This window comes from Pseudonaja textilis, chromosome 12 (genome assembly GCF_049901715.1).
Source record: "Pseudonaja textilis isolate UNSWEBS1 chromosome 12, rPseTex1.2, whole genome shotgun sequence".
In the NCBI taxonomy this organism is placed as follows: domain Eukaryota; kingdom Metazoa; phylum Chordata; class Lepidosauria; order Squamata; family Elapidae; genus Pseudonaja; species Pseudonaja textilis.
In genome coordinates this window covers 832,358-857,096 of record NC_142001.1, presented here as the reverse complement: position 1 = coordinate 857,096, position 24,739 = coordinate 832,358, and the positions used below count along the sequence as shown (strand labels likewise).

The 24,739-nt window shown below is 40.0% G+C and overlaps 1 protein-coding gene across 4 annotated transcripts in view; it reads left to right on the top strand.

Annotated features, from left to right (window-relative positions):
- DCX (doublecortin) overlaps positions 1-24,739 on the top strand; it is a 195,250-nt gene that overhangs the window by 84,872 nt on the left and 85,639 nt on the right. For 2 of the 4 annotated variants that reach the window (XM_087940842.1, XM_026703182.2), the window contains exons 1-2: positions 7,795-7,870; positions 10,485-10,875. In XM_087940842.1, the coding sequence (XP_087796968.1) occupies positions 10,512-10,875 (364 nt within the window). In that variant the 5' untranslated portion in view covers positions 7,795-7,870; positions 10,485-10,511. Of the gene's footprint in view, positions 1-7,794; positions 7,871-10,484; positions 10,876-24,739 lie in introns of those variants that run through there. The other 2 variants (XM_087940843.1, XM_087940841.1) reach the window with 1 other exon arrangement.

The following is a 24,739-nucleotide window of genomic DNA, read 5'->3' as shown; positions in this document are numbered from 1 at the left end:
CTTCCCCAGCCTCCTCTACCACCTCTGGAGCCACACTCCCACTCCCTGTTGGCTGTTCCTCCTCTTCCTCAGAGTCAGTCTCCACCAGGGGCATGACAATTATTCTGACCAAGGCTTTCTGAGACAATAACAATCACAGGCTATTCCTAAAAACCTTTTATTTTATTTCAATGGCTGTGAATTATAGGCATCCACAGCCTGTAATGAGTCCCAAACAGTTTATGAATAGTCCAATAGAAGTCTGCCACAGTCTTTTGGGATAAGGCTGTTAAGCACCCACCTTTATCTCCCTTGAAATGCTGCCAACGACTAAATTGCCAATTAGCTGTACAAGGCCAAACAGAGCACAAAGTCAACAAGGAGCTTCAGAGTTTAAACCAATCAGAACGAACAAAATTGCTCCTGCAAAGGCTCATGTCCCTTTACTCGTCCTTTATGTCTTATGGAAGGGGCCAATAATCTCCAAGCCTTTCTCTCAAGTCACCCTTTTTGTCTCAACTGTTCTTGCCTTCTGGCAGCTCTGTGCAAGCACACACTGAGAACGGGCTCCCCCTGTTCCTCTGCCTTGTCAGATTCTGGAGGCTCCAGAGTCAGCACATAACTCTCAGATGGCCCTGACCCCATCTCTGTGTCGGACACAGATCCCTTGTCTGAGCCCTCCCCAGACTCCAGGACTGGCCCATGTTCCTCCCCACTGTCTGACTCTGCTGCCAGCTCTGCAGGCTGCCGGTGGATCACAACATTTATAAAGCAAGTTGCCTAGACAGATTTTAGACCCCAGCCCTGTCTATGTAAGTATACATTGATTGGGAGTGTCAACTTGCATTTTCTGACTGTAGTCTTGCCTACATATACATGGGCATTTATGGAGTCTGTAACTACAAATATACCTTACTTACCACCATTTGCTTAATGACCATTCAAAGTTACAATGGCATTGAAAAAAGTGACATATAACCATTTTTCACACTTATGACCGTTGCAGCATCCTCATGGTCACGTGATCAAACTTTGTCCGTTTGGCAATTGGCTTGTATTTATGATGATTGCAGTGTCTTGGGGTCATGTGATCCCCTTTTGTCACCTTCTGACAAAGTCAAAGACTCCCTTAACAACTATGTTAACAATGTAACAACTGCAGTGTTTCACTACTATGGCAAGGAAAGTTGTAAAATGGGGCAAAATTCAATGAAGAACTATTTTGTTTACCAGTGGAAATTTGGGGCTCAATTATGCTTGTAAGTCAAGGACCATCTGTACTTCATTCATTATTTTTAGTGGATAAAAACAATATACCAGAGAATAAACAAAGGGCTTACCGTGATGATAAAATTTAAAATTAATTGCTTAAAAGTATAACAGTTCATTATGTCATCTGAAGAATTAATAGAACTTTTCTATAAAGCTCTAAACACGATATCAGTGTTGATCTCTCCATGTTTTCATTCTTTCCAAAATAGCGGTACATCAAGTAAAAGGAAAGAAAAAAGGAGGGTGGGGGAATGAAATGAATCAAAATATTTAAAAAACAGGAAAAACAATATTAGGAAACTACATGTTTTTAAATTCCCTCCTATCGTACCTGACTGATGATGGCATTGATATATTTATGAATATTGAAATTCTTTGTAATTACTGTTACATTATGTCAATTACTTCTGCCTTAGGAACTGAAGTTAAGTGTCTGCCTTGTAGTGTGACCCATGATACAAATTGGGGGTTCCTAGACTTTTGGCCAGAATACCTCCCCTTAATGCAGACCTGAGCATTTTACAGCCCCCGGGGCTGCATCTGACTGTTTGATTGACCCTGTCTGGTCCACGTGAGGTCAATGAGAAATCAGATGTAGCTAAGTGTATGGTATGCATGCAAAACAACTGCCTTGCTTTTATTTTGAAGGCGACTGTCAACCCTGAAGCGGACCTCGCTGAGGCCATCTTCATGGCTTCAGGGTTGCCACAAGGCAGAAGAAGGGACAGGAAGTAGGGAATAGTTAGCTGGGGTTTTGCAATTAAAACAAAAAGGTTTTTCCGGGGGAACCAAGGCCATTCCAACAGGTGGCTGGGAGAGGGGGAATGAAGTAACCAAGCAATTGACCAGCACCTCTATTGGACAATGTGACCGATGACTTGGGGGAAAGGGAAAACTTTCATTTTTTAATGAGGTGAAAACCGTGGGAACTTTCAGAGTCTGTTTTCACTAGTTGTGCCAATATGATGTATCCAATAAATTGTTCTTTGAAGAATCTACCTGCCTCAGTTCTGCTTTTAATGGGTGCATTAATGGAGTGCTGACAACAACTGCTATTTTTTAAAAAAATTATGTATGTGTAGTTGTGTGTGCCTACACACATTTGTACCTTCACAGCCCTTCACAACAGCTCCAATTTCCCATGTGACCCCCTGAGAAAATTAATTGCCCACCCCTGCCTTAGTGTAATCCTAATGTACAAAGATTCCCAAAAATCCAGACACCAATATGAAGATAATGAAACAAGACAATAAAACTTTGAGAGAGGTGAATGTATTGTAACAATGTAGCAACCAATCTCCCTCCCTCTCACACACACATCCACCCCTATCTAGATTCCCTCTCCATCTCCCCAAGGACGGATACTCCTAAGTTACAGGGGAACTGTTATTGCTTAAGTTTGGTTCTTCTGCTCTGAATGTATCGTGTTAATTTCATCATTGCTCTATTTCCCCCAAGTTTGGCCTCACTAATCTGTTCATATTACATTTACTTTTTGACATCTTTCCAAGATTTGGGGTTTTTTTCTTATGAAATCTTAACCATTTTCCAGCCAAGCGATTTCAATACTGGGTAAGATCCTTATTCTGGAAGAGAATTCTGTAGCTGCTTCTAACACCAACCAAACGTTCAGGATAGGAAAAAAAAAACCAGAAATGCAAAGAACCTTCATGAGATGATCGCTTAGAAGAGAGCAGGAGTTCCTGATGGGTCCTAAACCCCTTCAAACCTTGTTATTCAAGTGTAACTTTTAGTACAGAATGACTCAACAGGGAGAGATTGTAATTTTCATTCCTTCTGCTCAATCGTGTCTGGTCCTCAGAAGCTGCCTGAACAACAGAGGGATAGCATGAAGATGGAGGATGCTGGAGGTGATAGTACCGGGATCCAATCTGGGTTGGTCACTGGGACTAGAGGTTTAATCTTCCAAGCTTTTGGACTCATGCTGGAGCCACCCTAAGGGAACTTCTCTCTAACAGAATGTATGCTTTGGACTATTCTATGTTCCCTGAGGATGGGCTCCAGGATGAGTCTGAAAGCTCGAAAGACTAAATCTCTGATCCCTGATTGGATACTTTTACACAATCCTGGTATTCCTTCATTAGTGATAGTACTACTCTATTGTGTACAGCACTAGTGAGGCCACACTTAGAATACGGCATCAGTTCTGGTCACCACAATACATAATAGATGCTGAGACCCTAGAAAGAGGGCAGAGAAGAGGTCAGGAGGCTAAACTATACAATGAATGGTTTTGAGGGAGTTATGTATATTTAGCCTATCAAAGAGGAGGATTGATGGGAGGGACGTGATTACTGTCTTCTGGTACTTGAGTGGCTGTCACAAAGAAGAGGCAATTGACTTATTCTCCAAAGCACCGGAGGGCAGGACAAAATTAATGGATGGCAGCTCATAACCATTAATCAAGCCATGAGCAACACCTTCCATCCAAGAGGTAGCCACCAAAATGTTCTTTTCCATTGAAAGGAATTTTGAAACCAATAATCACAGAGAAGATGGGGTTGGTGCTTTGGATGCTTGAGGATCCAAATCTGAAGGTTACATGCAGGCCCCATTACTTCCAACTTAGTTTTGGAAAACTGGTAGAGGAAGAACAAAGAGCCAGGGGGACACAAAGGTCTGAAAGGTCCCATGGGCTTCTGTTCTTGGCCATCCCTGATGCTTTCCAATCTACTTAGAAGATGTCTCTTAAGCAGAAACTCGGTCAATCAGAATAGAACTGGGAGGGACTTTGGAGGTCTAGTCAAGCAGGAGACCCTATTTCAGACAAGTGTCTCTCCAGTCTCTTCTTAAAAACCTCCAGTGATGAAGCAACCACCACTTCTGAAGGCAAGCACCTTTTATGTGGCCTTTCTCAAAGTATTTTATATGTAATCTTGGTTGGTCTCAAGCTAAGAATCAGGTGGACCAACAGTTATTCCAAATGGAGCTGAATCAACTGCCCAGTTTTTATCGGTTACCAATGCATGTTCTTGTATATTACATATTTTATACAAATTTGCACTGAAATCTTATTTTTCCCCTTCTGATGGCAATCCCCAAACAGACAGTTTTAGTGTTGATTTACTGCTCACTAATAATGCTTTTTGTGGAAGCAAAATGTTGCAAAGTTTTCTTATTTGGCATCAATGCTTCAGCAGGGAATTCATAATAAGATTTAAGTTGGATTGCTATATATACCTATTTGTACTTTTCTGTTTTTACTCTTTCCTTTCCTTTTTGATTTATTTGCTGGCTAAAGGCTGTAATAAATAAAACAAAGAATTGAAATTTGAATTATCATGCAAAGGCAGCAATCATATATTTGAAGCAGAGGTCAGCTGATTGGCATTTTGGTGATGATGTCATCATACATATTTCATCATTTTGGCATCATTGTGCTTTGCTGAAGACACCCAGGCTTTGTCAGTGAAAGGACTTGCATCAGATGTCAAGGTGCGATTGTTTAATTTATCATGTGCAGGGAGGTATGTGACATGATTGCAGGAAATAGGACTTCAGCAACAGAGTGGTCAATGTCTGGAGTACTCAACCTGACTCTGTGGTTTCTTCCCCAAACCCTAAAAACTGTCTATTATTGACAGTAGACTGTCTACTATTGACCTCACCCCTTTCCTAAGAGGTCTGTAGAGGGTGTGCATAAGCACACAGATGTGACTACCGTCCCTGTCCTATTCTTTCTTTTTTTCTTACTCGTATCCATTTCATGTATTTTTAACCATGTATATTCTTATGCCTGTTATCTAATAATCGTTTGACTAAATAAATAAATAAATAAATGTGTCGTCATTTTGATACCATCGTGCCTTCTACTGATTACATTAACTGACAGCAGAAAGTTTTGGAATGGGAAGATGAGAATTGCTTCATTTCAGCTGAATAAGGAGCTGAGTAAGGAGTACACAGAGGAGCAGAACAGGGGTTTCTTGAACACAAAAGTCAGGATGACAACTGCACTGGTGTGATGAAAGCTTACCCTTTTTTCATACGCCACCCTGCCCTGCAGTGACATTTGCAATACAGGTAGTCCTTGACTTACAACACTTCATTTAGTGACCATTCCAAGTTACAACAGGACTGAAAAATATGACTTGCGGCCATTTCTTATAGTTATGACTTTTGCAGCATCTCCATGGTCATGTGATCACAATTAAGATGCTTAGCAACTGGTTCATACTTATGATCACGGCTTTGTTCCAAGGTCACGTGATCCCCTTTTGCGACTTTCTGACAAGCAAAGTCAATGGGGAAGCCAGATTCACTTCACAACCATGATACTAACTTAACAACTGTAGTGATTCACTTAACAATTGTGGCAAGAAAGATGGTAAAATGGGGCAAAACTCACTTAACAAATGTCACAGTCAACAACAGACATTTGAGCTCAATTGTGATTCTAACTTGAGGACTACTTGTACTAATGGAAAGATTCTGCCTTTATGAACTAATCTGATAATAGTGATTTCTGATTGCTCTGTTTATAATTCTGCCAGAATGGTGATTACATTGTGAAATTACTTCAGTGGATTGTTTTTTTAAAAACTTTGAAATTATGACCATATTATTATACTTTTATCCCACCTTTATTACTTTATAAATAATTTAAAGCAATGAACATACATAATACTTCTTCTTTCTTGTATTTTCCCCACAACAACAACCATGTGAGGGGGTTGTGCTGAGAGAGAGTCATTGGCCAAAAATCACCTCGCTGGGTTTCATGGCTAAGGCAGGACTAGAACTCACAGTCTCCTGGTGATTGGCCGAAAGTCATCCAGCTGGCTTTCATTTCTGAGAACTCACAGCCTCCTAAGTTTCTAGCCTGGAGCCTTAACAACTAAGACAAAACTGGGTCATTTGCTCCCATATTTATCCCTGACTTGATGATTATAACTTATCATCTTTTGGCACCAGACGGAAAGATAAGACAAGACACAGTGGATGGAAGCTTGTCACAGGGAGATCCAACATGAAACAAAGGACAAATTTCTTCACAGTGAGAACAATTAATCAGTGGAACAACTTGCCTCCTCGGTTCATCACTGAAGGTTTTCAAGAAGACACTGGACAGCCATTTGTCTGCAATGATATAGGGTCTCCTGTCTTGAGTAGAGGGTTGGACTAGAAGATCTTGAAGGTCCCTTCCAACTCTATAATTGTCTATCCTCCCATCAGTTTGAATGAAAACCCACAGCAAAAAAAAAAAAAAAAGGATAAAGAAGACTTGTTTCACATCATCTTAACAAGTTGCCCCAAGTGGGATAGGGCAACTTTGGTTAAAGAAATTCAACAGTTTTGTGAAGGGAGAGACAATGAAGATGAAGAAGATGTAGGAGATAACCAGGCTGAGCCCTAGGAAGAGGTCAAATATGTCTTCAGTGTCGAGTCCCTTTGTAACCACAAGAGTTCTAAGTCCAGCCCGCCTCAAATTCCATTGATTCTTATCTATTGCCAATTTGCATTGTAGGTCAGATTCTTTAGAGAACTTTAGCGTACAATAAAGCTATATATTCATCTGAACTGCTTGGACTTCTGATTCCCTGCACTTGACATTAAACAGTCAATGGAATTCTAGGAGGGCTGGAATAAGATCTCTTATGAATGCGAAGGGACTCAAAATTGATGATGTGTTTGATTCTTTCCTTGGACTCAGCCTGATCATTTCCTACAGATGAAAAGGCAGGAAAGCACATTGGGTGGCTTTGTCAGAAGAGATCTTGGCCATAAAATGTGGTTTTTCTGGGTCAATAGAGACTTCGGATTTGCTCGCCTCTATTCTAAAAACAAATGGATTCCATGATAAAGAACTAAGGAGTGTATAAGAGCAGAGTGATCTCAAATCTCCCTTTCCCTACGGATGTAGTTTAGGGCATCTGGAATCAAAGTCAGAATGACATCATTCTAAATTAAGAATAGGTGGCTGCCCCTGATCATTTCTTGTGAGTCAAGGTCCCGGTTAAGCCTATCAGAATGCCTTACCCTTTGATGCTGAGGTTTGGAGAAACATGGGGTGTACTATGATAAGAAGACTATGTTGATTTAACAACCTTGCTTGCTTAAAGCCTCACCCTCTTGAGGCCACAAGGCAGCTGAGATTTTCATAAGCATCTAGGTAGTACTCCCTCACTTTTGTACTGTGTGTGCCGAAGTCTAATGCCGTGGCATAAATCAAACCATGCCTGTTTTTAGCTGGGCTGGGAAGAGCATTAGAGGAACTGTAGACAATGGGAGATTTTCCTTGGAAAAGGACAGACAGTGACTCCTAAAATATGGCTCGTCCCACTCTTCGTGGCTTGATGTGAAAATTGAAATCACACATCAGCCTACCTTTTCTCTTTCAAAAGGAGGGAAGGGGAATCTTTACCAGGAAATTGGTCCTGAGTGTGAAGCCCAGCCAAGGCACTTCATATTTCAGAAGGGGTCTGCATGTCTCTCTGTGTGCACGGGCGTGCAAACCCATGTATGCAAAAGGCACTAGGACCTAGCAGGAATCTTGGCCAAACTGGCAGGAATTTCTTGCTTGGAGTGCAGACAACAAAGGCAGAGTGTAGCTGGGTTTCTTTCTCTCAGCATCTCCACCCTGTGAGCTGAAAAAACGGTAAGTAAAGCCTGATTTTTCCAAGCAGGGTGAGTAACAGATGTCAGGTGCCAAAAGAAGAACAGGCTGAACCTTTCACACCAGAGGTGTCTTCTTAGCCCACCACTCAGCATTTGATTTTGTCTTTCCGTTTTTGGAAAAGTTGGCTTTTGGTGCAGTTCCATTGTACATGCAGACTTCAGTAGAAAGGAGCAGGCAGGAGCGGAGTCTGCAATTTGACGGAAAGAAAAGAGACTGGAAAAACTCCTTTTGCAGCTTAAGGGTGACAATACGAAGGTCAGGGACCAGTCATTGTCACTCTGTAGCAAATGAATGATGGGTTGGGACCTGGCCAGAACTGATAGGTAGTGGCTGATGTTCAAGATTTGTACCTGATTGCAAAGAGCAGGTTTCACCCTGTTTCTGTGGTAGAGATGTGACCTGCATGCTAATTGTGTGAAGGCTAATGATAACCAGAGCTCGCATCCTTCTTTTTTTCCATTATGGTCAGAGCTTGGGTTTGCATGCCAAGTTTTAAACTGCAAATGGAGGAGATTCCTAGGATCTTGGTCTTTCTGTCATTTCCACCACTCTTCCGTTGCACAAATTTAGCTAAGCCTCTCATTCCCTGCTCTGCCTCTGAACAATGAAAGGTGCCACTTGCAGGGGTGTGACAGGAATACAGCTAGGAGGTGCCTTCGGCAATTAAAAATCACTTCATTTTACCAGCAAGAAGGAGGGGGAAAGGGGAATGTCAAAAGCCTTCCTGATTAACTGACCTTCGAATTGCATTCCAAGTGGAAACAATACTGTTCTTCCACATTAACTTCCTCGCTGCTGCTTCCATATTAACTCCTTCCACCCTTCCATGTTATCTCCTGGGCAGTTGAGAATAACCCTCAAAAGTGATTGATGGCTTAGGAGGGATGTGTGAGCCAAGGTGGGGGGGCAGCTTCTGAAACCAGCTGCTCACAAAGAAAATGGCATTGTTGTTATACGACCAGAGAAGAGACTTACTGATGATTTCCACCCTTTTAAAAGGGGCTCCCGAGCTCCAGTCACCCTTGGCCATGTTGAATACGTTACAGATGATGGATTGATTCTTTGGTTTGTCAGCCGTGTAACTCTTGGGCATTGTCACTTCCATGTTTCCATCCATCCACGGAAGGTGGATCTTCTTTCTTTCCTTTCTTGCCCCCACCCCCACCCCAGTCTACAACCCCATCTAAACTGCAGTGAACTCCTGTTCACTCCTTACAGCTGTTCACAGATCGGTCTTCCAACAGTGTCCATAAAAGGGTTGCTCCCAATGCACAGAACTGATTTCCATAGAGAGTCCATGAGGCTCAGGGAAATATTCTTTCCTGGCTTTTTTTGTTTCTCTTTTTGCTTATAAGCTGCTTTGGAAAGAGAGTTATTTTGAATATTTCAGAATAAAGGTGAGGAGATGGGATGAAAATAATTCTTAGAAATAATCAGTCTTGATTGATTGTATTGCATAGAAGGCTCCTTCCCTCCCTAATGCTCCCAACAGTTCACTCGTGCACATATGGAAAAATCTTTTCTGGTAGCCTTCCAAGAGAAGGAAAACCCAGGTGTTGCATTTCTTCCATTTTTTAAAGGGACCCAAATCCAAGTTCTGTACCATCAGCTTTCTTTCTCGAAAGGCTGTGTTGTCTCACTACATACATCATCATCATCATCATTAATTATTAAAGATGAAATCTTCCATTGATTCACAGTTTGGGACTGGAGAAAAAAAACAAGAACCTAAAAGCTGTTAAGGTAGCGTCTGAGTATTTAGGCAGTTCTGAGTAAGATAGTTTTTTTCAAAGTCAGGATATCCAGGACTGATAAGTTCAAAATTTCCATGTATCTAGGCAACCCTTTAGGTATTGCTCCAAGGGCTCCTGTTACTATTGGTACAATCATTGATTTCTTCCTCCACAATTGCTCAACTTCAACTTGCAGATCGAGATATTTCGTTATTTTTTCTAGTAGTTTCTCCTCAATTCGTGCATCACCTGGTATTGCAATATCAATGAACCAGACTTTTTTTTCTTTTCCACAATAGTGATGTCAGGTGTGTTGTGGGCCAGATATGTGTCTGTTTGGATTCAAAAGTCCCACAAGATCTTTACCTGTTCATTTGAAGGAACTTTGTTGATTTGGTGTTCCCAGTAATTTTTGCATTATTACTGTTGTTGTTGATTTAATCTTCAATTTGATTCACAGTCTGGGGCCAGTAAAAATGTAACAAGAACCTAAGAGCTGTTAAGGTAACATCTGAGTATATAGGAGGTTCTGAGTCAGGTGGTTATTATGATAACCATAATCGCACAGTCAGCCAGATATTCAGACTGGGTTTGGCATTTTTGTTTACCTATCGAGTTCTTACCAAGTACTGGGATAGGCAGATGGAGACGTTTGATGGTTACAGATATCGTCATAGTATGGGAGCTTTTCCCAGTAAAGCCACCATTTACAATTGACTGGTGGTGAATTTGTCAATGCCAATGGAGTTCAAGTGGTGCTCCAGCTGTTTTTGGCACATTATTATTATTATTATCGTTATTATTATTGTTGTTGTTGTTTCTCCTTTGCTTCCATTCTTTTCCTCCTTCTTCTGCCTCAGCTTCACATCTTTAGGGGTCACCAAGCAATGGAACTTGATTTTGGACACTTTGACGAAAGAGATAAGGCGTCCAGAAACATGCGTGGCTCCCGAATGAATGGCCTGCCAAGTCCCACTCACAGTGCCCACTGTAGTTTCTACCGCACGAGGACCTTACAAGCGCTGAGCAACGAGAAGAAGGCGAAGAAAGTGCGTTTCTACCGCAATGGGGACCGTTACTTCAAGGGGATTGTTTATGCTGTCTCCAGTGACCGCTTCCGAAGCTTTGATGCCTTGCTTGCTGACCTGACCCGTTCTCTGTCTGATAACATTAACCTGCCTCAGGGAGTTCGCTATATTTACACCATTGATGGCAGCAGAAAGATTGGCAGCATGGATGAACTGGAAGAAGGTAAGAAGGGCAGCATTGTAGAGTAGTTCCAGGAAGGGTGGAAAGCCCATGGAAGATGATACTTTGATCATGGTTCTGGGTGGCAGAATTAAAACTATGAATTTCAGTGGTGAAAAATAATTTATCTTTGGGGCGTTTGTCCAAAAGTATGTCAGAAATTTATATTTAATCCTTGGATGGATGCATATAATACTCTACATCAGTGTTCCACAACCATGGCAACTTGAAGAGGTGTGGACCTCAACTCCCAGAATTCCCCAGCCAGCATGCTGGAGTTAAAGTTTATGCTTCTTAAAGTTGCTAAGAATATCCAACTTGATATTTAATTTTAGAGTAAGCAACATTTGGCAATCTCTGGGAAAGGCTCTAATGATGGGAAAGCTGGAAAGAAAGGATAGAAGATGACCAGCATGCTGGCTGGGGAATTCTGGGAATTGAAGTCCACCCATCTTCAAGTTGCCAAGATTGAGAACCACTGCTCTGTATCATTGAGACCTCCTTATTCTAGATTTACTGCAAGTATCTGGAAATTTTGATGTGACCCACTGCAGTCATCTAAAAGTTGTCACGAAATTTTAATTTGTAATGTGATCATTTGTGGAAACTATTAAATCCTGGGAAAGATTCATGCCACCCATGTATAATTTAGTCTTTTGGTCTTAACTGCATATAAGAATCAAGTGTGATCCTCACCCCTCAGATTGTACACTGTGGCTGTCCAGCCCAGCCTTCTCAAACCTGCTTTCCTGCTGTCTTGGAGTATAACTCCCATAAATCTCAAGACAGCATGGGCAAGATGACTGGGGATAATAGGGGTTGTCAACTTGCCCATTGGAAAGGCTCTAGTCTAGTTTTATAATGGTTTATTCTGGTTGTGATTTTCTTAGAGAATTTTCTCAACCCCTCTGAAATCCTTTAAATACATGGGGATCTCTTGCACATTTCTCAGTGGTCCTGCCACCTAATTGCAATCCCTGCAGCATGAGGAAGAAATAAAGCCTCGTTAGAAGATTAGAAGTTCTAATCCACCCTGTTTTAAATATGGATTTCCTCCCCTGAAGCTTAAAATACATTGCTGGACATGTAATTGAATGATCTCAGTCCAGATGGTGGGTGTGTTTGTGCACATGTTTCCATAACTTACACTGGAAGTGGGGGATGCCTGCTCATTTAGGCGGGTGGGCTGATGTCATGTCTTGTACATTTTTTGCCTCTCTGTAGTGACAGGCATTCCAGTGGGCTTGCAGAGAGGAGTCTCTGTGGACCATTAGTTGACTTGCCTAAGGAGGAGATATGGGTACCCATCTGTGGACCCATGAATTACATTTAGGAGACTTATCTCCCTAACTTCAGAACATCTGTGTATCTCAATGATCCTGCCTACAATATCTTTGCAGGATGTGAGTTTCTAGACAGACTGCATTACCTGACCTTCTAGATTAGGTCTATTACACTTTTTGCAGTGTATCTAAATATGAAGACTGCAGGAGATTGGAAGTCTGCTTTTAGACTTAAATCTGCTAATGTCCTCAAGCCCACATTGGTAACACCCTTTACAAAGCCTTAGAAAGCATCCTTTCTATGCATTATGTGGTAAAACAGCTGTTCCTCCAATACTTGGTGAGCATGAAACCTTTGAGCAAATATTTTGCAGTGGGTGCGTCTGGATAAAGGCGTGTACATTTTGCCTGTATCCTGCAGAAATACTTCAATGTGTGTGAATGCAATCTGCTAGATTTATGCACTTTTTTCCTGAATATCCATCACCCACCAGCTGAAGGGCTCTGAGACAGCCGATGGTGCAGTATGGAGAGGCAACAAAGCTAAATGCATTGTCTTAAAGCTTGCAAGATTAGCCAAAACAGTGGCGGGAATTAAATATAATGCTGATGTCATCACTGCTTTGGAAATTTGTGCTAGAATGTGCTTTTTTAACCCTAAAGAAAAAGCAGAATTCTATTCTTTACTGCAGTAACAATGAAGAAAAAAATACCTTTATTTCTTCTTTTTTGTAAAAAAAAAAAAAAAGACTTGCTGAGCCTTATGTACCTTTAGCTTAAAGATTTTTAAAAAATCTTTTTAAATCTTTTAATCAGAGGCACTTGTTTTAAACGTTCATCTGAGAGGCAGCCTGCAGGGTGTGTCCCTTTGTCTGGAATGGATGTGTTCAATGTGACTCCAAAGTGCCTCTGTGCAAGCTCAGAGGCGGTGTCACTTTGGTTTGTCCCTGGGGGAAGGGGTGTCTTTTGAGGGAGGGGGCTCCAAACTCTTGTGAGCTCGGAGGGAGGGAGGGAGGGAGGGAGCGTGGCTGTTGTAATTGGCCTGCCAGAGAGAAAGCCAGCAACTGATGTAGTCTTCTCAGAAGGAAGACTTTCCATATGGGTCCAATCAATTTTACATCTTTGCAATGTTATATGGCAAGGCTGGAAGGAAGATCTGCCCAGAGAGATTTGGGGAGAGAGAAAAAATTCTTGCCTCTGTTGGAAGGGCTGATAAAATGTGAAGCACAATGAAGCGTCTATCAGCATGATCTTCACCTAGGTTTTAAACCTTGCTTCGATGGCAGCAGGTACATCTGGATTGCAGCTTTCTATCCCTCAGGGCATAGCTGGGCTTCATTGTGTTTCTGGAGATGCAAGATGGACAGGGCTTCTTCTGTTTCGGAGCTTCCCTGAGGCTTCCAGGTTCCTGAGACTCTTTGCCTCTAAGATCAGGGACTACCATTTTGAATGATGTCATTCTCCTTGAAAACTCCCCAGAGCTAGCATTGAAAAGGGTGACGTCATGGTTATCTGTAAGCCACCAGAATTGCTTTGTTATCAGCTTCTCACAGGGGATTTTGTTCTAGAGGAAGTAAAGAGCTTCCACCAGAGTTAATGGAGAATGGAACCTTCTTTGTTTGCATAAATGGAATTCTTTGTCTTCATGTTGCTGAAGGCCAAATGGTTTCATTTCACACACACGCTTCCATGCTTTAATGAGATATTAGTCTTAGGCTATGCCTGCCTTCACTTCACACATCAGCTCAATCAAAGCTAACTGGCTTCCTGTGCTTAAGTTGCTACGCTTAGTTAGTTATAACCTTGGTTTATTTCTTCTTGTGGCTTACTGTGTGGTACAAATGCTCTGAGGAAGGTGGTTGGTTAAAATCAGTAAATAAGTAAGTAAGTAGGTAGGTTGTAGATAGGTAGGTAGGTAAATGAACAAATAAATAAATGAATAAACAAACAAAATTGAACCTACTTGGATTAGTTGATAGTTCTGCTGCAGTGCAAACCCAAGATATGGATAAGCATGATGTGTGAATATGGCCAATTGTAGGATATTTTCTAAAGAGTGCTATTTTTGATCTAAGGAAATATCAGGAAATAAAGTAACCCAGGTTGACCTTCACAAATGACTGTGAAAAAGTTGGAAAAGGGCATGTTGGGTGAAATCTATGGGCAGCTGGAGCAAATCCTAACTAGCTTTAAGGACAGAGGTGTTCAGTAAAAGCTCCAATTGTATCTCAATTCACTGCCCGTGGACACTCAAATTATGCAGGGGAAGGAGTGGCAGAACCTGGGGGTGGAGTCAAGAGAGGGATCAGCCTAGAATCTTATATGACCACAAAGGAAGTATATCCAACCTCCCTTGAATTCTATTGATGCATATCTAACTCCAAGCAGGTGGAGTTAGATAAGCATCCCATTAATTGAGAAAATTCCTGTGCATAAGCACCAAGTAACAATAAATCGGTTTAATTGGAGCTTCAGGTGTGGATCTAGCTTCCATGCCTAATATGTTTATGGATACACCTCCAAATTTACTTATTGATCTTTATTGGAATTGCAAATAAAGCCACTCAAAGCAGTATACATAGCATATCTTCATTTTCCCCAAAATAACCCTGTGTAGTAGGCTGAGCCAAGAGAGAGGAACTGAGCCAAAATTGCCATGAGAGTATTCATGACAGAAGAGGGAGTAGAATCTGAATCTTACTATTCCTAGTACAGCCTCTTTCTCTCTACACCACCCCAAATATTATTTAAGCAAAAGAAGCTTTCTAGGGTTCCTATGGAAGAAGTGGTTGGGATGCAAAATCTCCCAGATCTTTTCCAATATTCTTATTCTCAATTATTTTCTGTGTTTCCACTCAGAGTTTATGTGGCCTTTGGAAGATACCATATCAGAATCCCAACCCGTCTTCCTTAAAGCTAGAAAATGGATGGATGGACGGACAGGATGGGATGGGACAGGCAGGCAGGCAGGCAGGCAGGCAGGTAGGTAATATAGTAGAAGATAGATGATTGATGGATAGGTATAGGTGATAGATGGGGGGGGGGAGAGAGAGAGAGAGAGAGAGAGAGAGAAAGATCCATTTTCAGTCCAAGCTACAAGAGGTTTAGGGAGACAATCAGGATTGCAAAAAACCTTTTTAAAAATCACTGCAGTGACACAATGGGAAAGGAATGAAAGCTTATTTAGATAAAATTATTAATGCCAGGAAGACAAATTCTATGCATTTTCTACCAGTTTTTATTCCATTTGATGAAAATTTCCTTTAGTAATTCTTTCAAGGGAGAAGACCATTTCAAACAAATTCTGATAGATGAAGGAGTTGTGCCCCTTTTCTCCCCCAGATAATATTTTTCTCAGCTTCTTTGACTTTGAGAAATTGTCAACTCATAAAACATTTTGTATACACGTTTTATAGATGACAACAGAAAGAAGGGGGAGTTTCAAAGAGCAGGCAACAGTGTGAAATCGAAAGTACACTCCATTCATATTTTCTTCAGAGACTGATTAGATGGCTGAAATTTCTGCCTCGAAAAAAATCTAATTGGAGAGCATGATTGATGACCCTTGGCTATGGACATTTTTCATTGGATGATACACCCAGAGGGTGGGGGGGAAGCAGGATCAAAGGTGACAGTGAATTATGTGTCTCAGAGTTGGTTACGCCCAGGTTAGTGCCGGACATAGAATAAACTTCAAATAAATCCTATTTAGTTTTGAGAGTGTGGCTCGAGGCTCATGATTTAATTGGAGTAACTGCCGTAACCCTGATAGATAGTCAACTCTAAGATCTACTTGGGAGAATGTCAAAAAAGCACTGGCAAAAACATCACAGACCTATAACAGACAGGCAGACAAACACTGAGCCCCGCAACAAACATTCCAGTTGGGAAGAAGGTCTATCTCTCCACCAAATATCTGAGGTTAAGTCTCCCAAGCAAGAAATTGGGGCCAAGTTCATGGGACCATTCCCCATAGTAAAGATCATTAACCCAGTCACAGTGCAGTTGAAGTTGTCCCAATTGTTAAGGAAAATACACACGGTATTCCATAGTAGCCAATTAAAACCCATGGTCAGATCAATGCTGAGGCGCCTGCCTCATGAGCCCACAGATCCCGTGGTCATAGGAGGCCAAACCCATTATGAGTTGCAGCAAATCCTCGATTCAAGTTGGCACAGGAGACAACTCCAATATTTAATCAAGTGGAAGGGCTGCCCCTTATCAGAGGCATCATGGGTAAAGAGTAGGAATGTCCAAGCTGATTGCCTTGTAGCAAGGTTCTATGCAGAAAATCCAACCAAGCCTGGGGGAGTTTCATGAGCATAAGCTTCCATATCTGCAGTCAAATTGATTTTGTGTGTGTTGTACAGGTCACCTTCAAGAAGTGAGGAGAGCCGAATGTCAACTCATAAAACATTTTGTATACACGTTTTATAGATGACAACAGAAAGAAAGGGGGGAGTTTCAAAGAACAGGCAACAGTATGAAATCAAAAGTACATTCCATTCATATTTTCTTCAAAGACTGATTAGATGGCTGAAGCTTCTGCTGTGAAAAAATCTAATTGGAGAGCATGATTGATGATCTTGATCTTGGCTATGGATGTTTTTCGTTGGATGCTACACCGAGAGGGGTAGGGGGAAAGTAGGATCAAGGGTGACAGTGAATTACGTATCTCAGAGTTGGCTACACTCAGGTTAATGCTGGATGTAGAATGTTAACTTCAAATAAATCCTCTTTAGTTTTGGGAGTGTGGCTCGAGGCTCAGGATTTAATTGGAGTAACTGCCGGAACCCTGACAGAAACCTTTTCCATGGTGCTTTATTAGAGTGTGACTAGCCAAGGAGGCTAGAGAACAAATCTACCATCTAGGGTTTGTAAAACTTTCATGGTGAGGTAATCATCCATTTGGTCCCAAGAAAAGGATTTTGAAAATATCCAACAATGGCTTTTCTGCCAATAAAGGAGAATACTTGAAGTTAAGGGTTGAAATGAGAGGTCCTTGGTGTTCTCTGAGCTTGATTGTTTCCCTGCAGATCTTTCATTACCCAAAGTAGGTAACATTATCAGTGCTAGGGTGATGTTGATATATCCATCTCAGTTTGAGTAATGAAACATCTGCAAGAAAACGACCAAGCTCAGAGAGCACCAAGGATCCCTTAGTGGTTTTCTATTCTATTCTATTCTGATCACATTACAAAAGAGTTGAATGGAAATTCAGTGTTAGAATATATTTATTTATTAATAAAGCAACCCACAATCACCTTACAGGAGAGATGGGTGACATAAAAATTAATAAATAAAAAATAAATAAATTTATATGCCACCCATCTCACTTTCAAGAAACTCTTCAACCACAGACTGGGCTCCTTTATACAGAAAGCTTACTTAAAATCTTTCTACTAAGCTTTGGGGAAGTGTGCAGGTTTAATTTAACAATGGAAAGTGCTTTTGGCTAGATTTTGAGCCATGCATTCTAATGTGTTCTGGAGGTGAACTCGAAATTAAGAAAGACATTAATCGGCTACACTTTATAATGTATTACCAGCAATGCTACCTGATTTAGTAGTTATGCTGAGATGCATAACTCATATCAGAAAGCCGCTGCCCATAGAGGCTAGGTGTGTGCAGGAAAGCAAGGAGAAAAGATTTGATGGGAGGGAAATCTGCCAGAGATTTTTGACTCAAAGCTCAACAAAGATAAGAACAAGCATATATAATAATGTGGATTTCAAACTTAAAAAGTGGAGTGTAATTCTTCATCTCTCTGCTAGAGTTTCAGCAATAGAAATTCAATAGAAATTCAATAGAACATAATAGAGCAACATACTGTATGAAGAATGGTTGCAAGAATTGAATATGTCTAGTTTAATGAAAAGAAGGACTAGGGATGACATGATAGCATTGTTTCAATGTCTAAGAGGCTGCCACAAAGAAGAGGAAGTCAACCTATTATTAAGAGCAGGAGAAGAAATAATGAGTGGAAACTAATCAAGGAGAGAACCAACCTAGAACTAAGGAAAAATTTCCTAATGGTGTGAGCAATGAACCAGTGGAACAACTTGCCTCCAGAATTTTGGGTGCTCCAACACTGGATTTTTTAAAGATTGGACAATTATTTATTTCAAATGGCGTATGGTTTCCTGCTTGAGCAGGGAGTTGGACTAGAAGACCTCCAAGGTCCCTTTCAACTCTGTTATTCTGTTATTCCAAACTGCTCATCAGTACTAAGGGAGATTTCTCCTGTAAGGTAAATTGAGAGGAAATGTTTATTGGGAACATAGCAGGAAAGAAAAGATTAGGGTATTTCAACCCTTTAATGGGATGATTTGATATGATGGCAAGTCAGCTGAACCATGATGTTAGATCCACAAAACAACACCTTTAAAAATGAAACAGCCAAATGACTTTGTATCACATTGTCTTGCAATCTCCTAAGTAGATCTACCAACAGGAAGAGGCTCCCCCATTTTTTTTCCCAAAAGACAACTGGACTTTCTTGGTTTTTTGTTTGAAAATCTTTCATTTCTTATTCAATAAATTTCTTGAGAACTTTTTGACATGTTTTCAGAGAGACAAAAAAATCAAGAAAGCCCAGTTGCCTTTCGGAAAAAGCATCTTTGGAACAATCATAATCTGAATGGTTTGAGAATATCCATAGGCAACAAGAGGCACAAGAACTCCTTTGAGGTTTCTGGGAAACTAGATCACTTTTCTTTCTCAGAAATAACAAGGCCACATTTCCTGTTCATCTTGAGAAGGTGGTGTCTCCATGACAAGAAGTTGACATTGAGGGAAACTTAAACCATCTTGCACAGATCTAGAAAAAGACAATCTCCTTCTATTCCAAACTTCATGGTCCACCATTCTCGTACCAAATAAAAATGTCATCTGCAGACTTTATTTAATGAAGCCCACCTGACTCTGTAGTTTTTTCCCCAAATCCCAAAAACTTTAACCTTAGACTTTCTACTATTGACCTCACCCCTTTCCTAAGAGGTCCATAGCGGGCGTGCATAAGCGCACCAACGTGCCTACCGTCCCTGTCCTATTTTTTTATTTTATTTTTCTTATATGTATTCATAACTATGTTTTTACTTATACCTATTATCTTGTGAGCAATTGACAAATAAAATAAAATAAAATAAAATAAAATAAAATAAAATAAAATAATAAAATAATAAAATAAAATAAAATAAAATAAAATAAAATAAAATAAAATAAAATAAATAAATAAATAGGATAGTTTCTTTAGAAGCCTTCATGCTCGGTAGGTCCTGAAGATAATTGATATCCTAATAGTGACTTAAGACATCATCTGTGCAATAAAATATCTGGAATAAAGATATTTTAGTGTGCCTCACTTCAATATAGTGTATGTGGGGTAATATTTTTCTCCAGATGGTTTATGTCGTGCTGTAAAAAAAATACCACCCTACCCCCGAGGGCTCTTTCCCTGTTGTGCTGAAATTGTTATTTTTTTATGATATTGTGTATCCAGAGGGTTCAACAGAACTGTAAAAAGGGAAGGGGCTTAAAGAAAAACAACATTTGGAACTATAGGGAGGGATAGCATCAAGATCATGAGAAGTGATACTACTGCTTTATGCTGCACTTGTAAGACCATGCTTGGAATACTTAATTTTGGTCACCACATTACAAACTGATGTTGAAACTCTAGAAACAGTTTAAAGAAGAGCAACACAAATGATTAGGGGACTGAAGCTAAAGTGTATGATGAATGATTGCAAGAAGTGGGTATGTCTAATCTAACAAAAAGAAGGACAAGGGGTGACATGTTAGCAGTCTTCTAATATTTAAGGGGCTACCATAGAGAAGAGGGGGTTGACTTATTCTCCAAAGCACTTGAGGACATGACAAGAATTAATAGATGGAAGCTTGTCAGGAACATCCTGTTTCAACCATCAGTGCCAGTCAATGATATTTGTGATACATTTTAAAATGTTCAGTTGACTGAGTTTCATATTTAATAAATAAAAGATAACAACAATAACAACAACAATAACAACAACAATAATGACAATGAAACCAGAAGCAGGCTACAAGTACTACGGGGTTTTGGAAGCCTCTGATTTAATGCATAATAAAGTCAAGGAATGAACTTCAGCCAAGTACCTTAGAAGAATTCAGAAGATTTTCAAGTCCAAATTGAGTGGTGAAAACATCATAAAAGCAATAAATACCTGGGCTATACCTGTGATTCGATACTCTGCAGGAATAATTGACTGGACCCAGATGGAGCTGGACAATTTGGACAGAAAAACAAGGAAGCTTATGACTATGAATCATGCCTTGTATCCTAAAAGTGATGTTGATCAATTATATTTATCGAGAGCAGAGGGTGGTTGAGGTCTCCTACAAATAAAGCAGACTGTAGAAGAAGAAAGACACAGCTTGAATGACTACATCCAGAAAAGTGAAGAGCTAATGATTAAGGAAGTACATAAAGGAGGCCTTTTGAAGACAACCAAGTCAAAAGCTGAATACAAACAAGTAACTGAGAAGCGAATTGAAAATTGGAAAAGCAAAGCTATGCATGGCCAATACCTGAAAAGTATTGAAGGCAAAGCTGACCAAAAGCTTACTTGGAATTGTTTAAAATCAGGAATACTGAAAAAAGAAACTGAAGGCTTTATTTTGGCTGCTCAAGAACAAGCCTTAGCGACAAATTGCATGAAGGCAAAGATTCAGCATGTCACCACCAACAGCAAATGCTGCCTCTGTAATGAGAAAGATGAAACAGATGACAATTTAAGCAGTGGATGCAGCAAAATTTCACAAACTGACTACCTAGAATGCCATAACTGAGTTGCTAAAATCATTCACTGGAAACTATGCCAAAAATTTGGATTTGAGTATAGTAACAACCCCTACTGGGAACATCAGGTTGAGAAAGTTCTGGAGAATGAAAAAGTCAAGATCTTGTGGGACTTCAGAATACAGGCTGACAGGCACTTGACCCACAACACACCTGACATAACAATAGTTGAAAAAAAAAAAGGTTTGGTTCATTGAAATTGCAATACCTGGTGATGCACGAATTGAAGACACGCAGCAAGAAAAAATCACAAAGTATTTGGACTTACAAATTGAAGTTGAGCGACTTTGGAAAAAGAAATCGTGTATTATCCCAATTGTAATTGGAGCCCTTGGAGCAATACCTAAATACGCTGGCAATACCTAGCGAGGGCTACCTCGCTATTTGGAAATTCTGAATTTATCAGACTTGAATACCCTGATTCTACAAAAAGCCACCCCACTTGGAACAGCTTATATCCTTTGACTTTTTCACTAAAGATTTAATCATAATCATCATCATAATAATAAGAACAACAACAACAATACACACCAGATATCACAGTTGTTGAAAACCAAAAAGTACAATTTATTGATATCACTGTACAGGAGATGCCAGAGTCAAAGAAAAAAAACTGGAAAATCATGAAATATCACGACCTGGCCATCGAAACATGTGATTATGGACGAAACATGTAACAGTGATACCCATTGTCATCGGGGCACTTGGTACCATGTCCAAGAATTTTCCTGCTGTAGCACCAATGGAACTGCAAAAGACTGTGTTATTCAGAACAACATACATTTTAAGAAGATGCTTGGTTCATACTAGGATGCTGGCAGCATCCTATATCAACCATCAGTACCAGTCAATAATATTTGTTATACATTTTTAAATGTTCAGTTGACTGAGTTTCATGTTTAATGAATAAAATATAACAACAACAACAATAATAATAATAATAATAAAAACAGCTTATATCCTCTGACACTACCTTAACAGTTCCTAGGTCCTTGGTTAGGACTCGAGCTGTTGAGCTGCCAACCAGCCCCAAAGGCTGTGAATCTCACTAAAGATTAACTACTACTACTTATTATTATTATTATTATTATTATTATTATTATTATTATTATTATTATTTGCTTGCATAATTCGCCGATACATCACGCAGTCCTAAATGGGAAGTGTTTGACTAGTGATTTGTGATACGAAACCCAGCATAGTTATCTTGTTTGCTGTGTACACTGTTGTTTTTTGTGTATAATAATAATAATAATAATAATAATAATAATAATAATAATAATAATAATAGAAATAGAATAACTATGTCAAAGGCAAGCAAGGTTAATACAATCCCAAAACAACTGGAGCACCACTTGAACACCATAGGCATTGACAAATTTGCCATTAGTCAATTGCAGAAGGCAGCTTTATTTGGAACAGCTTCCATCCTGAAACAATAACACCATCAAATATTCAAATTTGCCTATCCCAGGTCTTTGGTTAAGGATTCAGTAGATAGACAAAAATGCCAAACCCAGTCTGGATATCTGACTGACAAGTTTGTGAAGCATTCCATATTTTTATACCTTTAACCAAACAACATCTGCTTATCCCGAGTCACTCATAGTGTTCATTTAGTACAAGTTTGATTAACCATGAATACATCACAATTTATTGGGTTGACCCAATCAGGTAAGCAAACCCAAACAAATATGTTATGATGTAACACTAGGTGTGGATTTAGAGGTGATCTATAATTTCCTGGCAGTGAAACTATAAACATTTCATAGCTGAAATACAGATGGCAGTGCTTAGCCAACTTGAGCTGATTAATATTTGGCTGAGGAATCAGCAGAATATCATAGGTGGGTAGGCCAGAATAAAAAATACAAAGAGAAACAGTTCACATTGATTATTCCTATTATACATGAATGGCTTTATCTAAGGAACTGAAGTGTAAGGAACCACGTTCCTTAATGTTCTCAAAATAACCATAGAAGGCAGCTGGTGCTAAATTCACCATCATCCTAGAATATTTGTCTCTGACTGAAGTTCAGTACAAAAAGAAATTGGTAAACTTTTCATGATTGTAATTAATATTTTTAATTGTAGTCTTCTATCAGTCAGTCATAAGCCAAATATTTTTTCTTCTTTTTTGGGGGGTGGGGGGTGAGGGAGAGGAGATTCATGTTATTTACTGTAACCTATTTTTCCAACCTCAAAATATCAGGAAATCACACTACCGTATTTTTGAGGTCACATATAGTAGGGAAGTTTGGTTTCTATGTTTTAAAAAAATGAGTCTGAAGATGTTTCCTCTACTTGAAATCCAGAATTAAAAGTAGAGGATGTTTAGTGAATTTGAAGCTAGTTTCAAGCTATCTGACATCGTAGAAAATTATGACTTCCCGCCTCAGACTGCTCTAGTAGAGTTCACACTACATACTTGACAAGAGGGAGCCAGTTAAACGATTTAGAAGGTGTACATAATTCAGTGCATTGTGATAGAACAAGGAAAGTTGGAGAATACAAGTAGTCCCTGACTTACAACCACAAATGAGCCCAAAATTTCAATTCTGAGCAATGCAGTTATTAAGTCAATCATGCCTCACTTTATGACATTTTTTGCCATGATTCTTAAAATGAATCACTACAGTGAATCATGCATTCATTAAGCAAATCTGCCTTTCCCCACTGACTTTGTTTGTCAGAAGCTCACTAGGAAAGTTGCAAGTGACAATCCCAGGACACTGCAACCATGTTCCATGCATGCCAGTTGCCAATCACCCAAAATCTGATCACATAACTGGAGATGCTGCAATGGTCCTAAGTGTGAGAACTGACCATAAGTCATTTTCTTCCAGTGAGGTTGTAACTTTGAATGGTCCTTAAATGAATGGTTGTAAGTCAAGGGTTGTAAGTCAAGGGTTACTTGAATATTGTGGATTGTATAAGGTAGATACTTGGAATAACCAATCAATCAGAATAGAGCTAGAAGCTACCTTGGTGGTCTTATAGTCCAACCCCCTTCTCAAGCAGGAGACCCTATACCATTTCAGATAGGTAGTATCCCATTCCATTGGTTAATTGTCCTCACAGTTAGTAAGTTTCTCCCTAATTCCAGGTTGCTTCTCTCCTTGATTAGTTTCCATCCATTGTTTCTTGTCTTGCCTTTTGGTGCTTCGGGAAATAAGTTGACCCTAGAAGCCAGGGGTGGGATTCAAATTTTTTAACAACCGGTTCTATGGGCATGGCTTAGATGGTGGGCGTGGCTTGGTGATCATGTGACTGGGTGGACATGGCTTGGTGGTCATGTTATTAGCTGGGTGTGGCCAACTCAATATCACTCACTTCGAGGCACCATCTCCTCGCCTGGCCTCTCATGACTGTGGGGATGCTGCAACAGTTCTAAGTGTGAAAAATGGTCATAAGTCACTTTTTTCAGTGCCATTGTAACTTTGAATGGTCATTCCACAAAAGCAAAGTACCAGTTTCTGTAAGCAACACCAGAATGTTTCCTTCCTGCCTTCCTGACAGGATTAGGCCAGTAATTTATTCTAACAACCGGTTCTCCGAACTGCTTAGAATGTTAACAACTGGTTCTAGCAAATAGGTGTGAACTGGTAGAATCCCACCCCTGCTAGAAGCCCCTGAAATACTGGAACACTGTTATCATGTCACCTTAGTCCTTCTTTTTTCTAGAAAGGCCATTCCTAACTCCTGCAACTGTTCTTCATATGTTTTAGTCTCCAGGCCTTTAATC